Source organism: Rattus norvegicus, chromosome 8 (genome assembly GCF_021556685.1).
Source record: "Rattus norvegicus strain SHRSP/BbbUtx chromosome 8, alternate assembly SHRSP_T2T, whole genome shotgun sequence".
Lineage (NCBI taxonomy): Eukaryota > Metazoa > Chordata > Mammalia > Rodentia > Muridae > Rattus > Rattus norvegicus.
In genome coordinates, this window is record NC_141541.1 from 72,380,012 (window position 1) to 72,397,025 (window position 17,014).

Consider the following 17,014-nt stretch of genomic DNA (forward strand, 5'->3'; position numbering starts at 1 on the left):
CGCTCGTTCAGAGAACCAAGGATACGGTTTAACCTAGCCTTTAAGTTTCAGATACCTGGAAGCACTAACCTCAGTTTTGTTTTGTTTTTTTAAAGATTTATTTATTTATTATATATAAATACACTGTAGCTGTCTTCAGATACACCAAAAGAGGGCATCAGATCTCTTTACAGATGGTTGTGAGCCACCATGTGGTTGCTGGGAATTGAACTCATGACCTCTGGAAGAGCAGTCTGGTGCTCTTAACCTCTGAGCCACCTCTCCAGCCCCCTAACCTCAGTTTTTGTGAATGTGACCTTATGTGCAAATGGAATCAAGTCAAGCTGACATTAAGTGAGTTGGGGAGTGGGGTCTAGACTCAATGACTGCTATTCTTACAGAAGAGATTCAGAGACAGCAGAGAAGGCCATGTGCCTAGGGAGGCAAGTGTTGGGGCAACACCAAGACTACTGGAAACCACAAGTTAGGAAGACTCCAGGAAGGCTGTCTTCTGAAGCCTTCAGCGGGAACACAGCCTGCCTACATACTGTCACCTCACTCCTCTAGTCTCTCAAACTAAGAACAACTTCAGCCTGAAGCTGCCTAACTGTAACCCTTCTACTGCGCGGCAGGGAATGAGCGTGGGTCCTGAGCAGGAAGGCCTCAGAGAGGGGCACACTCGGATGGAACTGTGCTGGATGTTGAGTTTGCTTAGTGGGAACTGACAGTGAAAGAGAACTGCACTCGTGGTTTTGACTCACGTCCTTTGTCTTTTCTATCACAATTTTTGCCCTTCCTGGTGTTATAAATAGTTTACCCATGCATCTATATATATATCTAGATATATATAGTTATTAATCTTCATTAATAATTATTTCTCCCTCCTTGGTTGTTTTTAAAAATATTTAAGATTATTTTTACTTTACCTGTTTTGTCTGCATATATGTCTGCAACATGTGTGTACCTGGCGCTCTCGGGGGTCACATAAGAGGGCATCAGGTCCCCTGGGACTGTGACTAGGAGACAGCTGTGAGCTACAATGTGGGTGCTGCGACCTGAGCAACAACCAGCAAGGGAAACAAGTGCTCTTAACTACTAAGCCATCTCTCCAGCCTGGTTTTTAATAATTTATTGGTTCTATGTTTCACAGATACAGATTTTATACTCCCAACTATGAGGAATTTAAATATGGAACATCTAACACATAATAGATTCTTTTTTTTTCCAAGACAGATTTTCCTGGTGTAGTCCTGCCTGTCCTAAAACTAGTTCTGAAGAGGCTGACCTCAAATCCAAGAGGCCACCTGCCTCTGCCTTCCGAGTGCTGGGGTAAAGCTGGATGGCACCACACCCAGCCAAGATTCTTAATAAATCTAGATATTATTTATAAAATCTGGAAACCACCCATGTTTACTGAATGAGCAACAGGATGAATTTCAAATGCATATAATCATTTAAAAAGCGAATACACATGTCTTTAATTCCAGCACTTGTTTCCAAAGAAGGTAGATCTCTTAAATCAAGGCCAGCCTCATCTAAAAATCGAATTCCATGAAAGCCAAGCTACACAGTGGGATCCTAAGTCAACAAACTAAAAAGGAAGAAAGAAAAAGAAAACCAAAGCCAAAGAAACCTTATACTTTATTTACTGACATTCGGAAAGTGGCAAAACTATGGAGAGAGAAAATAAATTAACAGTTGCAAGTACTAGAGACATATGAAAATGCTTATTCAGGGACATGGGTACATTTTTAGACAGAAAATAGTCTACACTTTGATAACAGGTATGGCTGCACTCTTGAAGGTATTTCTAAAAATTCATAAAACCATCTCCTAAAAGGGTAAAATTTATTGTATGTAAAGTAATTTCAAAAAATCTGATTAAAAATCCCCAAAATTTTAGGGTCATTGTGTTTAAAAACCAAATAAATTGCTCATACCTCATAGATAAATGGGTCTTTTCTGATTCCTTTCTTTTCTTCATTAAATTCCCTGAAATGCAGAACCAAGTGTGAAAAACAGAGATGCAGAATCTCCCTTATTATTTAAACTCAGGGATTGGCTAGTTCTTTCATTTATGTATCAGTGGAGAAAGCTTAGTCCTTACAACAGCTCTAAGGATAGCCCCTGAAGGGAAACAATTAGGTAAGGAACGATAAAGGAGGGGTGGGCATGTGGATGAGTCCAGGGAGGGGCATGCCATGATCCCAGCAAAAGCAGGCAGCACCCACATGATGGCTCACAACCTTATCTCTAACTCCAGCTCCAGGGTATCTGACACCCTTTCCTGACCTCTGCAGGCACCAGGCATGAACCAGCCCACCCCACATGCATACATGCAGGCAAAATATATACATAAAATAAATACGTATAAACAAATGCTTCTGGTTATGTGTGTATGTGTAAGGGGAGTGGGCAATGAGTGTGTAAGTGCAAGCACCCAAGAGGGCAGTGCTCTGGAGCTGGAGTTACAGGTGAGGCCTGCTGTGGGCTCTGGCAACCAAACTCTGCTCACCTGAGTCATCCCTTCAGATTCACTGACTTAACAAACACAACTAAAGATAGAAAAATCTGCTGGAGATGGAATACACCTGTATTCCAACATTTGCGATGCTGAAGCAGGAATCTGACAAGTTCCAGGGCAACTTGGGCTGCACAATTGGGAGCCTGTTTAAAAAACAAAACTAAAAAAGAAAAAAGCCTCTAAAACAAATTATCATTTAAGAAAGTTTTGAGCTAGGTACTGGCAGTGCAAGCCTTTTTTCCAGCACATGGGAGGCAGAGAGATCTCTGAGTTTGAGACAGTCCTGATCTACAGAGTTCCAGACAGTGAGGGCTTAAAAAGGGAAACCCTGCCTTGAAGAAAAATAAGTTCTGGACTTTAAAAAAATGAGTTTTGGGGCTGGAGAGATGGCTCAGCGGTTAAGAGCACCCGACTGCTCTTCCAGAGGTCCTGAGTTCAATTCCCAACAACCACATGGTGACTCACAACCATCTGTAAAGAGATCCGATGCCCTCTTCTGGTGTATCTGAAGACAGCTACAGTGTACTTATATATAACAAATGAATAAATCTTTAAAAAACTGAGTTTTCCTATTTTAATTAGGGGTTGGGGGGAGAGCATGTAACTTCAGAGGCGGGAAGAGGACGCTGGCCTTCCGCCACAGCTGGAGTTGGAGAGAGCTGTGGATCATCAGAAATGGTGCTCTTAACTGCTCAGCTGTTTCATAAGGTGTTTAGTAGTGATCTCAAAGTACATCAATTACAAACCATCAGCAGACTCAATATCAAAATGTAGACCAGCCTGATCTACAGGGAAGAGCAGCTTCAGTTCGTGAAAGAACCCAACAGGTATCTCAGGATATAGGTATCTTTTGATCTAATACTTGGCCTAATTGATCTAGGAACCTAAAAGGCCTGATAGGTCAACTTCTGTTATACTGCACAAGGCTCTTTTTTATTTACTATATTTATTTAAACCTGTATATGTGGGAGTATGTGCTTGTCAAGGTCAGAGGACAATTTGTGAGATTATTTTCTCTTTCTAATTTGTGGGCCCCATGACATGAGGTTTTGTGGCTACTCAACTCTCTCTTGTCCAAGATTGTGACTTTCTTTTAAAGATGGTTGTCTTTTACATATAATTCAAGGATATTGCTTGGTCATTCAGTAACCGTTTACCAATCATTTTTGTTAGTTACTGGGGATAGCAAACAAAACCAGTCTTGAATGAATCCAAAGTAAACTATCAGTTACAGGGTACTGAGAACTCTGGGAGGACAGTAACTGTGAATCACCGGTAACATTTCAGAGACATGATAATGGCCCAAAGCAGAACAGTGGAGTTGGGCAAGAACAAGGAGACTTGTCTAGTATTCACAAGACCTCCTTCTCAGCAAAGAATTAAAACAACAGAAGTAGCTGGGAGCCTGGGAAAGGTGAAAAGGAAGCTGGTCTCTTAGGTTTAGAACTCTTAACTTGAAGGACTTCTGGAGTTAAAATGCCATATTGGGAAGAATGGTACTTTCTTCTCAGGTTTGTGGCAATGCTTTTGAGATACCCAAGAAACTTTTTAGTAGGCACTGTGAGGTATACAAAAGGTGAAAACTTACGGAGTTTATACATGGAAAGACAAAAGGAAGTAATTAGTAAGCATAAATGGTCTAAATAAATTTGTATCAATAGGGGTAATAAAACAGACATAAAACAACCATAGAGGCTGGGAACATAATGCGATTATAAGAGTGCTTGCCTAATATATGTGAAGCTCTGGGTTCCATTCCCAGAACCTCAAAAACTGAGCATAATGGTACACTGGAGATGGGGCCAGGATGTTCACAAGTCCAAACTCAGAAACCCTGGGTTTAAAACAACTATAAAGTACTTAACATCATGGCAAAATACCACAGCAGTTAAAAACAACTGAAGTTCCGAGCTCAAAGATAGTACTAGCTTCTTTAGAAACACTCGTTTTAATTGGGTGGTGGTGGTAAGGCACACCTTTAACCCCCCAGCACTTTGGAGGGAGAGGCAGGTGAATCTCCGAGTTTAAGGCCAGTTTACTAAACAGACCGAGTTCCAGGACAGGCAGGATTACACAGAGAAACTACCTTGAAAAACAAAAACATACTAGTTCTTTTCCTACAGGATGTAGAAGTTGACAGCAACATTTCACTCAGGGAACAAAGTGAATTCTGGCATGGCCTCCGCCTCTAATGTCAGCATTAGGAGCCTGGCAAGGAAGATCCATATGAATTCTGTACGTTTCTTAGGAGTCAGGCAAAGCTTGAGGCAGGATGACATCTAGCTCTCCGTATCCCGGGAGCCTCTACTTAGAAGCATGTATTCAGCAATAAGCATACACCGACTCGTCACCTTGCCACCCTGGGTAAGTGCTGATGTTTTTTCGGGAGGCTAGGCCTCCGCAAAGCACTACCCACTACAGTAGAGACCTGCCTCTCATATCCCAGATCCGGAGAGCAGGAAGGGGGCAAAAGTTACAGCTGTGGCAAAACACATTCGGGCGCGAATACAAAGGCCGGGAGGGACAAGTACTATCCCATTCCCCGACCACAACTCACTGTAGAAGACGAGCATAAAACTCCTCGGCTGCGCGATTCAAACGCACCCACATGCCTCTGTCCGATCGCTCCATTGCGGTGCAGCTAAACTGAACTGCGCGCCCAGACGCTGACATCAGAGAGCATGACCCCGCCCAGCCGGAACTACTTCACACATTAAGTTTTGTTTGTACTCAACGCTAACACATTGTTTTAATTTAGTAGAGGATCCCTTCAATCTACCATTCCAAAAGTATCCCATTTCTGTTAGTGGGGGGAAAAATGGATTAAAAGAGATGGTGTGACGAGGGTGGGCGGGATGAAGAGAAAGAAAACTCTCGCGAGAGTTTTAACGAGTTACGAATTATTCCGCGAAAAGGAGTCCCTCTTTTCTAATCACTGTTTTTAACTTAAAAAATAAATAAATACATAATTTTAACACGCGTCACGTAATAATAAACCTTTAAAATTTTTTAAGTGTAGCAGAAAGATAGCTTGTGTCTCTACGTTGTTTTTCATTAGGGGCAGGATGCGGAAGACGAGTGGAAGGATATATAGAGTACAAGTGATAAGTTCTTCCTTTTCCTGTGGGAGCAGCCGGGTAGAGAGGAGCGTGGCCTTCTCCTCTCCCCGCCATGGTGAGTGGAGGTCCTCTTCACCGGGCTTTCCCCTGATTTCTGGGGCCTGTGGAAGAGGGTGAAAATTCTGGACGTGGGATCTACAGAGAGGAGGCAGTGGGAAGTGGACCTAGCACTTTTTTTGGCCGGAGCTGGGTTGTATGCGCTGCGGCAGCCATCTTAGAGGCAACGTGGGCAACAGCGCAGGGTGGATGACAGAGGAACCTTTGGGATCATTGCTTCCCTTAGTTCTAAGAAAACGTGGCTTCTGGAAGCGGAGCTTTTTGATGTGGGAGACTTGTCGGGTTCTGGGTTGTCCGATGACAACTCGGCGTAGGCCTTGGCGGGTCATGTGCCGTCAGTGCAGTTAATTTGTGTATCCAACTTCAAAGAAAAGATATGAGGGAATTCTGTGTAAACGCCTTATAGAAAGATCGTCTATTTCTTTGAAATAGTTCTGGGAAGTCAGGTCTTTGTTACTTTATTTGATATAATCTAGACGTTTTTACCTTAAAACAATTCGCAGACAGTAGTAGTAATTGTTTCTTGACGTGTTTATATCTGCTTTATTTAGGTGGGTTAATGTTGGTCTAACCACGATAAATTAAAGTTTGGAGACAGGTCTGCAGTTACATCATTAAATTGACTAGGTTGTCCTATTGTGCGACAACTTTAAGGGAGAAAAGGTAGATGGTCTGGTATCTGGAAGAACACGTGGGAGATAGGGCAGAGATCAGTGCAAGTGGTAACTCAGGTAGAAGTCTGTAGAGTTGAAGTATCAAAACTTCTGAGCTTGATAAGGGGTCTGGAGCGTTGGACAAATGAGCACCATAGCTTTGCTGAAGTTGGTGAGGGTAGTGTTTACGTGGTCTTATATTAAACAGTATCTTTGAACATTTTCATTCTGCTTTAAGCTTGTTATTAAAATTGGCAGATTTTTCAGGTTGTATGTTCTTTCACTGTAAAACTATTGACATGATAAATAACCACTGGTGTTCTAAGACAAGCCATTCTGACCTGAAACTGCTCCCACAGATTGGTGTGTATATAACCTCAGCCAGTGACTTAGTCTAGATTTTATGTGTTTGCCTCCAAAAATCAAGCTCCTGACATTTAATGATGGGAAGTTTGCCTCCAATGTTGTCTCTATAAGTACTCTTAATTTTCTCAAGTGAATCCATTATTACAACGTGATAGGGCTCTATTGGCGTTTTCTGTATTTCATGTGCTGGTTCTTGACACTGTTACTTCCTGCCTCTGGTCCCCCATTATTCCCCAGGTAATCCTCTATCTCTTTGCAAGTATTAACAAGATGGGCTTTACAAATCTAGGTTCAAAGACAGGAGATGGTACTTTGAGTTTTAGTTACTTTCTTCTTTTCTTCCAAGGCTTGTGCCCGTCCCCTCATATCGGTGTACTCTGAAAAGGGGGAGTCATCTGGCAAGAATGTCACTTTGCCAGCTGTGTTCAAAGCTCCCATTCGACCGGATATTGTGAACTTTGTTCACACCAACTTGAGGAAGAACAATAGACAGCCCTATGCTGTCAGTGAATTAGCAGGTATGGATTTACATTCGTCGTGGGTATATACTTTAAAGGCTTCTTTGCAGTAAATGATGAGATTTCCATTGGTCCGTGTTTCTGAACTCCATGATTTTTGTGGCTATTCTGATACTGCCTTTACCATGCATAAATTTAAGTCATGGGTTTGTTATAAATTAGTACCTAAACCTGCTCTTACCAATTATAGGTCATCAGACCAGTGCTGAGTCCTGGGGTACTGGTAGAGCTGTGGCTCGAATTCCAAGAGTTCGAGGTGGTGGCACCCACCGTTCTGGCCAGGGTGCCTTTGGAAACGTATCCTTTGTTGGTGTTCTTGGCAATTGACCCAAGTGGACTTAAAGTTTGTATTAATAGTTATTAATAATTGAATCACGTTTAAAAGTATTAGTATCTAAAGGATCTGAAGATGTTGAGGGTGGACTTGCAGTGATGTCGTAATTTGCGTCTTACTCTGTTCACAGCGACAGTTGCCTGCTGTCAGTAAGCTGGTTCAGAAGGTTGACGAATGTTGTTGCTGAGCAAGTAATGACCTTGTTAATTTTCTAAGTTTGAAAAGAAAAATTCTTGACAAAAGAAATCAGATGTGTCGTGGAGGCCGCATGTTTGCACCAACCAAAACCTGGCGTCGTTGGCATCGCAGAGTGAACACAACTCAGAAACGATATGCCATCTGTTCTGCCCTGGCTGCCTCGGCCTTACCAGCTTTGGTGATGTCTAAAGGTCTGATGCTTTGATGTGTGACGTTTAGTTTTAACTTGCACCTAAGTCAATTTAGCTTCTGAGAATTCTATTTCTCTGCCTGCTAAAGCCACTTTTGCTTATATAAATATATAGTGAGCCTTTGATTGTAGCTCCTATCAAATTCTTACCGTGTTATTAACTGTCAAAATGATGAAACTCCACTTAATGGTCCGTGTTTCTGAAACACATGATATTAGTGGAAATTCTGATTTGGCAGTTTGTATTGTGCTTTATTTTGAGGTGTCGTATAAATAGTTGAGGCTCCTGCCACTAGAGGCATAGACAAGAGGATCTCTTGAGTTCTGGGACAGTGTCTCTGGGGGAGAATTTGATACTTTGCTGTTAAATGTTATATTGGGTTTGTTAGGTCATCGTGTTGAGGAAGTTCCTGAACTGCCTTTGGTGGTTGAAGATAAAGTTGAAAGTTATAAGAAGACCAAGGAGGCTGTTCAGCTGCTTAAGAAACTTAAAGCTTGGAATGACATCAAAAAGGTAGGTTCAGCATACACACAGTCTGATCTTCCATACTGTCAGATTTGGATTCAAAGGATAAGGTGAGGTTTTATAGATGGGTGGTTGGTCTTCATTTCTTATTGGTTATCACTATAGAAACTTAGTTCTTTACAGGTAACCTAGGTAGTCTGCTGTGGGTATGATTTGTGGTAGATGTGTATGTGTACAGATTTGTGTGTCTAAAAAAGACCGCTTCGGGGATCTTTTTTAGTTTTTTCCGGAGCTGGGGATCGAACCCAGGGCCTTGCGCCTGCTAGGCAAGCGCTCTACCGCTGAGCTAAATCCCCAACCCTGGGGATCTTATTTTTTCTGTCATCTTTTTTACAGGAAGGCCTTGATCTCCTTGCAGTGATGTTGTAATTTGCGTCTTACTCTGTTTTCAGTGACAGTTGCCTGCTGTCAGAAAGCTGAATCAGAAGGTTGACGAAAATTATTGCTGAGCAACTTAAAACTTTAGTTAGCTTGAGATCTGAGCCGTGAAATGTTACACAGTTGTGAATTTCAGGGATCAAACAGCATCAGACCTGACTGAACTTTTTGCTTGCTTAGATGGTTTCTTGTTTAGTTGAAATTGAAGAGCTGGAAAGTTTATATCTTGATCAGAATAACAAAGCTCATCACCCTGTAGGTCTATGCCTCCCAGAGAATGAGAGCTGGCAAGGGCAAAATGAGAAACCGACGGCGGATCCAGCGCAGGGGACCCTGCATTATCTATAATGAAGATAATGGAATCATCAAGGCCTTCAGAAACATCCCTGGTAAATCTTGTATTGTTTTAACTGCCTGTTCTGTGCAAGCTTGCTCAGCTGTGGTTATGATGAAATTCCACTTCATGGTCCGTGTTTCTGAAATAACATGATTTTGTGGAAGTTCTGATTCCTATGTGAGTGAGTTCCATCCACCATGATGACTAGAGCTTCTAAGTGATGTGCAGCTCAAAAAGCCATGGCTTCCTGATTCTTCTTTCCCCTTAAAGGTATTACTCTGCTTAATGTAAGCAAGCTGAACATTTTGAAACTTGCTCCTGGTGGGCATGTGGGGCGTTTCTGCATTTGGACTGAAAGTGCTTTCCGGAAGTTGGATGAGTTGTATGGCACTTGGCGTAAGGCTGCTTCCCTCAAGAGTAACTACAAGTGAGTTTCCCTATGTTTATTACAGATTAATGACTAAAATGTCTGATTATATTTGCCTTAAGTTCTGCATTCAAATTTTGTTTACATTTTCCATTGTTGGAGTAGTGTTTCTCTATGGTTATTAACTGAAAATTTAAAGATAGGAAATTCTATATCTGAAGAGTTGAAACATTTAAATTACAATTTTTTTTTTCCCGGAGCTGGGAACCGAACCCAGGGCCTTGCGCTTGCTAGGCAAGCGCTCTACCACTGAGCTAAATCCCCAACTCCTAAATTACAATTTTTTAATGCTTTATGTTCAGTTTGGACTTGTGGGTTTTTTCTCCCCCAGCCTCCCCATGCACAAGATGATGAACACAGACCTTAGCAGAATCTTGAAAAGCCCAGAGATCCAAAGAGCCCTTCGAGCACCACGGTAAAGTTTTGAAACTTAAAGTGTAGCACTTGTTATAACCTCCTTTGACTTTTAAAGGTGTTGACTAACGAATGCTACCTCTTAATCTTGATAGCAAGAAGATTCAGCGCAGAGTCTTGAAGAAGAATCCACTGAAGAATCTGAGGATCATGTTGAAGCTGAACCCTTACGCAAAGACTATGCGTAGGAACACCATTCTCCGCCAGGCTAGGAATGTAAGTCATAATTTGCCATGTCAGTTTTTTAATACTTGATTGCCTCCCCTCCCCTGAGACAGGAATTTATGAGGACCAGGCCACCAACTAGCAGACAGATCCCACCTGTTCCTCCTCCCCACCCCCCCACCCCCCAAGCACTGGAGTTTAAGGTGTGAGCTGCTGGACTCCCATTGAAGATAGGATTCTTATATCCTACATGTTTTTGTTGCAGCACAAACTTCGAGTGAAAAAGCTGGAAGCCGCAGCTGCTGCACTGGCAGCCAAATCGGAGAAGATTGTTCCAGAGAAGGGGGCTGGAGACAAAAAACCTGCAGTAGGCAAAAAAGGAAAGAAGCCTGTGGATGCCAAGAAGCTGAAGAAGCCTGCAGGGAAAAAGGTGGTTACCAAGAAACCAGCAGAGAAGAAACCTACCACAGAAGAAAAAAAGTCTGCTGCATAAACTATTAAAATTTGTTAAATTCCAGAGAGCAAAAAGATACAGCCTATTTGAATAAATCAAAGATGCAGTGAGAAACGTTTGTGTGACTCTTGATTGTGGGATTTCATGGGCAAGCCTAGGTCATCAGCACTACAGAGCAAGAAAGAGCTTTATTTTTAATAAAATTTCATTCTCTAGACTGATTTGTTCCACATATTAGTCTACTGTAAAATAATTTTGGGATAGTTGACTAATTTGCAATGAAATCCAGTCTGTTAGTATTTGGTACAGATGTTTTAGGCTGAGAAGCAGGACTAAATCGGGAACAGCTAGGTGCCAAAGACTATGACTGTTGTAATGATAGCCACTAGAGGGCATCGTGGTAAAAGGAAATGATGTGTCTGCCACAATTATGGGCTGTGTGCGTGGGGGGTGTTCTCTAACAAATGTCAATCAATCATCCTTGATTGGATAGCCTTCATTTCCTGTTGCCTTTATGGTATTTGGTCAAAATTACTAACAGACAATATGAACTCGGCTAAAAACAACACTTGTCCTAAAACATGGGAATTCATTAAGCTTAGCATACTTGTCCCTACTAAGCTTAAGTATTTGGTATTTTGGTTTCTACCTGCAAAATTGTAGCCTTTGCAGAGTATAAAGTCACTTGGAAAAGCACGTTAAAAGTGCTGAGATGGGGGGCTGGGGATTTAGCTCAGTGGTAGAGCGCTTGCCTAGCAAGTGCAAGGCCCTGGGTTCGGTCCCCAGCTCCGAAAAAAAGGAAAAAAAGAAGTGCTGAGATGAGTGCTGTTTTCCTGAGTCTGAGAGACATTAGGGACTGAAGAGTCCACGCTCTTGGGGATTCCACTTTATTTTCAGATTCCTAGTGTCCGGCGACCTTACCTTCAGCAAACAACTGCAAGAAAACTAGCGTCCCTCGCTGATTTCGGTGGTCGGAAGTGACGTCATCAGCGCGCGCCAAGTAGAAGGCAGCGCTTTACGGGAGTGGAGGAGCATGTTGAGTCGGTTGCAGGAGCTCCGCAAGGAGGAAGAGACCCTGCTGCGTCTAAAGGCAGCCCTGCATGACCAACTGAACCGTCTCAAGGTGAGCGTGCAGCCCTCCAGCTCTAGCCCCTCGTGAGCGTCCGGCGAGCGCGGCAAGTAGAGCTCCGGTCCACTAGTAGACCTCCTCCGGTTTAGCAGGTTTACCTTCTGAGCCCACGTCCACCGGAACCGGGCCCTCCAGCTCACGCTTCAGCTGCTGGTTACTATTGTTTATATGCATTAGAAAGGACTTTAATGTTGTCAAGCTAGTATTGAGACTTAGATCCGCCTGCGGTGCGAATGAGATCTGGGAAAGAAACTTGTCCCCTAGAGTTCCCAATAACCCTTCCGGGAACAGATAATGACTCGGGTGCAGCTTAGGTCGGCCTTGATTACGTCTTACACTTAGGAATAATTTGGCCCCTGCGAAATGATGGTAATCCCTGCTCAGCATTCATGGGCAAGATCTTTAAATGTAAGTGACATGGGGATTACACTTGTGGTATAGAAAACGATATTCAGCTTTTCTCAGGGCACTTATAAATGGCCCACCCTTAATTGCATCAGTACCTCTTACAAGCACTTAATGATTGTGTATTGAAGATGACCTCCCAAACACAGGTACCCTGGTGCTCCAGGAAGCACGTGCATTTTTAGCCTTTGCCTTCACATTCTCATTAATGAGTAGACAAGCTCAAGCTTAGGACAACCATCTATGTCTGTGGAGCCAGATGTCTCCTGGGGTGAGGGTGAGGGATGGGGAGAAGTGGCCTCCCTGTGTAACCCAGGCATGCCTTGAACCTAGTGTATAGCTCAGGTTGACTTTAAACTTGCCTCCTACATTTTTAACCTCAGTGTACTGGCACATGCCTTTAATCTCAGCACTTCAGAGGCAGAGGCAGGTGGAGACCTGTAAATTCGGGGCCAACTTGGTTTACTTATGGAGTTGTAGGACAGCCAGCGTTACAAGGTAAGATTCCGTCTTAGGGAAAGAAAAAGGGGGAGAGGTAAAGCTCCCCCTGCCTTTCTAGAGCAGTTCAGGGGTTATAAGCAGTTCTTTTCCATGAGGCCAACCTGTACAGTGTGTAGTAGAATTCACTCACTATGGTAACCCAGCGGAATACTCAGTGAAATGTCTTTGGCTGTTCTTTCCTAGGTCGAAGAATTGGCCCTTCAATCAATGATAAATTCTCGAGGACGGACTGAGACACTGCCTTCTCAGCCTGCACCTGAACAGTTATGTGATGTAAGTTTAGTCAAGTACAGGCTTCCAAATAAGAGTATAGAGTCCCATTGTGCCTTTGCTCCCTGGCAGGCAAATACTGTATGGCACATTATTACCAAGTCCAGAGGACTCTGGAAAGTACCATTCAAATTTTTGGGGACATGGGTAAATTACTGTGCATGCAAGGTAAGCAAGTACCCTACCAGTGAACTGCATCTCCAGCCCCTCATCATTTGTAGCTGGGCAATCAGTTACTCTACATTAATCATCCAGGCAATAGCTTGTCTTTTATACTTTGTCAGCTTTAGGCAGCCTCTACTCTTCTAGTGTACACTGATATGCCCAGCCTGCCCAGATCTCACACTACTCCATCCTTTCCAGCTACTCAGCTGAGCCCCGAGAAACCAGCAGTGGTTGTTGTGGTAAAGGTGGGTTTGTTTTGAAGCACTGTCCTGTATCCAGGCTAGCGGCCTTCTGGTGTCCTTCCCTCAGTATGCTGTGCTTTGAGACTTCCTTATGAACTATGTAGTTGTCACTTTGTTGATGGAAGGTAGGTCAGTTGGCATTTCAGTAAACACTGACTCCTAATCCCTTTTCAGTAATGGAGAAACAAGAAACAGGAAGAGGACTTTCAGCCATGAAAATATGAACCTAAAATTGAAATTTTTTTTAATTTTGATTTTTATTTTGTCAAGACTTTTACTTTTTTTTTCTTTAAGATTTTATTTTATTCATATGAGTACACTGTAGCTGTCTTCAGACACACCAGAAGAGGGCATCGGATCCCAATACATATGGTTGTGAGCCACCATGTGGTTGCTGGGAATTGAACTCAGGACCTCTGGAAGAGCAGTCAGTGCTCTTAACCGCTGAGCCATCTCTCCAGCCCTGGACTTATTTTTATAGCTATGTGAATGTATGCTAGTATCCATGGAAGTGTCACATACCCTAGAGAAGGGGCTTGTGAGCTCCAGCATGGATGTTAGGACTCAAATTTGGATCTTTTGGGAAAAGAAACAAGTACTCTTTTGTTTTTCTAAACAGAGCTTCTCTGTGTAGCCCTGGCTATCCTGAAACTCACTTTGTAGACCACGCTGGCTTGGAACTCAGAGATTCACCTGCGTCTGCCTCTTGAGTGCTAGGATTAGAGGTGTACACGACCAATACCTGGCATGCAACAAGTACTTTAACTGCTGATCATTCCTCCAACCTCATAAATGAGATTTGATTTGAAAGAATTTGCTGTTTTGAGACTCAGCTTCTTCACCACAATCCTAATGCTGTTTATTTTTCACAGATGTCGCTGCAGGTGGACAATGAAGCATCAATCAATCAAACTGCACTGAAGCTGAGCACAAGGAGCCCAATGGAGGAGGAGGAGGAGGAAGAAGAAGAGGAGGAAGAATCTGATTCGTGAAGGGGACAAGGGCTAGGGTTAGTTATACAAACTAAACTAAGTCTTCGGTACTTCATCTCTTCAAAGTCGTCTTGCAGGGCCTATGTGAGAGATATACTTATAAATGGAAGAGGCTCAGTCCATAAAGTATCTACATGCAAATACGAAGACCTGAGTTTGGAGCCCCAGAATCTGTGTAAAAACCTAGGCAGAGTGTCGAGTGCCTGTAACCCCAGCACTGGAGATAGGAAGACCAACAGATCTCTGAAGCACACTGGCCAGCCTCATCTAGCCAAAACCAGTGAGTTCCGGTTTACTCAGAGACCCCGTCTGGAGAGCAGTGGTGGTGCTCATAGAGGCACACATCTCAATCCCAGCACATATGTATGGAAAGGGTTAAATAACTGCAAAAAAATGGTTCTTTTCTACCGAGATCTATAAATCAGTTCAATCTCACTACTAGAGGAATGGGGGAAAGTAGATAACATCTGATCATTAGGTAGAAGATCATAGTAAGACACAGTGTGAGCTAACTTTGGCATTTACACACCTGTAATCCCAGGCTTTAGGATGCTCTAGCAAGAGTGACCGCCATCCACTGTGAAGCCAACTTGAACTATAACCAAACCAAAACAGTGCCAGGTCTTACCAGGGGTCAGTCACAGGGATGTGACAGGGGAGGCAAAGGTAGGATATCAGGTCAGTGTGATAGTCCACAAAGCAAGTTCAACAGCCATACTCCGTACAGAAAACTGCCAGCAACCTCTGGCCATCAGCACGCCTCCTCAACACACCAAGTACGTCATATACACCCCCATGCTGACAACTCCCTACACAATATCTACACTGGTTTTGTGTAAGATGTTCTTCCAAAGAAGAAACCGAGGAATATCCATGAGTTGGCCTTTTTGTGTGTGCATGTATGTATGTGTTGACATGTGTACCACTATGTGCATATGGAGGTCAGAGGACAACTTATGGACAACTCTTCCACCGTGTGAATTCCAAGAATTGTACTTAGGGTTATAAGGCTTGGCAACAAGCCCACCGAGCCAGGTCACCTGCACATGACTGCTGCTGGTGTTTTCAGGCTATATTTTGCTCGTGTATGGGCATGTGTAAGTACATGTGTATAGAAAACTTAATCTCTCAAAGCTGGAATTACAAATGTTTCTGGGATACCCAGTTTCTAGTGTGCTGGTAGCCAGACTGTGTTCGCCACAGTAGCACAGCAGTCCTCTTATGATTAAGAATATTCCTTGGCTCTGCATCTTGTTTTTCTGACGTTACAGCCACCTCAAAGCATGACAAAGCCATAACTCTAATACTGAAACCATTTCTCAGCATAGTACAGCAGACTGACCAGCAAGGACTTCTTGAGAGCATGGCCGATGAAACTGTAAGCAGGCTTTGCTACATGAAATAAGAAATGTTCTGTGAGAAATCACTTAGAGTTTCACTCAGGCAGGTTTCCAACCACTGTTAGCTAGGTTTGTCTCTCTTTGACAAAGCCACCTGACAGGAAGAATTCTCAACTGAGAAACTACCTCTGTAAGATTGGACTTAAGCCTTTAGGGTGTTTCCTTGTTGAGGTGGGAGGGTGGACCTGGGTACTATACTTAAACCAGTAAGCAGCATTCCTCCCTTGCTGTACTGACTGGTTGTGTCAACTTGATACAAGCTGGAGTTATCACAGAAAAAGGAGCCTCAGTTGTGGAAATTCCTTCCTGAGACCCAGCTGTAAGGGTCTCAATTAGTGATCAAGGTGGGAGGACCCAGCCCATTGTGGGTGTTACCATCCCTGGGCTGGTAGTCATGGCTTCTATAACAGCAAGCTGAGCAAGCCAGTAAGTAACATCCCTCCATGGCCTGTGCATCAGCTCCTGCTTCCTGACCTGCTTCAGTTCCAGTCCTGACTTCCTTTGGTGATGAACAGCAATGTGGAAGTGTAAGCTGAATAAACCTTTTCCTCCCCAACTTGCTTCTTGGTCGTGATGTTTGTGCAGGAAAAGAAACCCTGACTAAGACAGTTGCCTTTTGCATCAGCTTCTGGGCGAGTTTGAATGCCTGCCTTGGTTTACTTCAGTAGACTTGATTCAGGATATATAAGCCAAGTAATCCCTTTCCTCTCAAAGTTGCTTTGGCTATGGTGTTTTGTCACAGCAATAGAAACCCTCATACACCCACCTACAGGTTTTCCCTTGTAAAGAGACTACTCATTCACAGGTCCTAAGGTGGTAGGAAACACTGTTAAGTTCGTACAAAGACTGACATTGCAGGAGACCCATTAGCCCACTGCACACATCTGGTCACTGTGTGTGCTTTGCCTAGTTTTCTTTTTTTCTTGTTTCTCTTGAGACAAGATCTCTCTGCACACCCATTGCTATCCTAGAATTCACTATATAGATCAGGCCAGCCCCAAACTCAGATCCACCCAATCCTGTCTCCCAAGTAGTAGGATTAAAATCGAGTACGTTCTTGGCTCATGGCATTTTGGGCTAGTTTTTATGTCAACACAAGGTAGAGTGATTTCAGAAGAAAGACCCTCAATTGGGAAACTGCCCCCATCAGATTGGCCTGTGGGTAAGCTTCTTGTGCATTCTTTTTTTTTTTTTTTTTTTTTCTTTTTCTTTTTTTAGGAGCTGGGGACCGAACCCAGGGCCTTGCGCTAGGCAAGTGCTCTACCACTGAG

At 43.2% G+C, this 17,014-nt stretch overlaps 4 protein-coding genes and 5 non-coding genes across 13 annotated transcripts in view; 8 read left to right on the plus strand and 1 right to left on the minus strand.

The window, feature by feature from the left end:
• Positions 1-480, plus strand: part of Lctl (lactase-like) — a 47,354-nt gene extending 46,874 nt beyond the window's left edge. For all 3 annotated transcript variants that reach the window (XM_087562083.1, XM_087562082.1, XM_087562080.1), the window contains one exon: positions 381-480. In XM_087562083.1, coding sequence (XP_087418209.1) covers positions 381-467 — 87 coding nt within the window. In that variant the 3' untranslated portion in view covers positions 468-480. The remainder of the gene's footprint in view (positions 1-380) is intronic.
• The window catches only part of Zwilch (zwilch kinetochore protein), a 33,209-nt gene extending 28,058 nt beyond the window's left edge, over positions 1-5,151 (minus strand). For 2 of the 3 annotated variants that reach the window (XR_015627011.1, NM_001427745.1), the window contains 2 exon segments: positions 5,061-5,151; positions 1,920-1,971 (listed from right to left, as the gene is read on the minus strand). Coding sequence is in view for 1 of the 3 variants with exons in the window: in NM_001427745.1 (NP_001414674.1) it covers positions 1,920-1,971; positions 5,061-5,113 (105 nt within the window). In the remaining 2 variants the exon portion in view is untranslated. 3 annotated transcript variants of the gene reach the window in all.
• A 472-nt stretch (positions 5,152-5,623) lies between these two features.
• Rpl4 (ribosomal protein L4) lies at positions 5,624-10,748 on the plus strand. Its single transcript, NM_022510.1, is given in 10 exon segments — positions 5,624-5,677; positions 7,045-7,216; positions 7,407-7,513; positions 7,801-7,939; positions 8,328-8,452; positions 9,102-9,231; positions 9,450-9,606; positions 9,938-10,021; positions 10,116-10,236; positions 10,451-10,748. Coding segments are annotated over 10 exon segments (1,266 nt in total). The 5' UTR covers positions 5,624-5,674; the 3' UTR covers positions 10,679-10,748.
• Positions 7,265-7,332, plus strand: Snord18a (small nucleolar RNA, C/D box 18A). Its single transcript, XR_015628287.1, has one exon. It is a non-coding gene; the product is annotated as a small nucleolar RNA SNORD18 (small nucleolar RNA).
• On the plus strand, positions 7,642-7,740 carry Snord16 (small nucleolar RNA, C/D box 16). The gene has a single exon (XR_015628288.1). It is a non-coding gene; the product is annotated as a small nucleolar RNA SNORD16 (small nucleolar RNA).
• Positions 8,103-8,173, plus strand: Snord18b (small nucleolar RNA, C/D box 18B). Its single transcript, XR_015628284.1, has one exon. It is a non-coding gene; the product is annotated as a small nucleolar RNA SNORD18 (small nucleolar RNA).
• On the plus strand, positions 8,818-8,916 carry LOC120094442 (small nucleolar RNA SNORD16). The gene has a single exon (XR_015628289.1). It is a non-coding gene; the product is annotated as a small nucleolar RNA SNORD16 (small nucleolar RNA).
• Positions 9,283-9,353, plus strand: Snord18c (small nucleolar RNA, C/D box 18C). Its single transcript, XR_015628286.1, has one exon. It is a non-coding gene; the product is annotated as a small nucleolar RNA SNORD18 (small nucleolar RNA).
• A 902-nt stretch (positions 10,749-11,650) lies between the features above and the next one.
• Positions 11,651-15,215, plus strand: Snapc5 (small nuclear RNA activating complex, polypeptide 5). Its single transcript, NM_001109643.2, is given in 3 exon segments — positions 11,651-11,762; positions 12,858-12,947; positions 14,224-15,215. Coding segments are annotated over 3 exon segments (300 nt in total). The 5' UTR covers positions 11,651-11,672; the 3' UTR covers positions 14,344-15,215.
• The last annotated feature ends 1,799 nt before the right edge of the window (positions 15,216-17,014 follow it).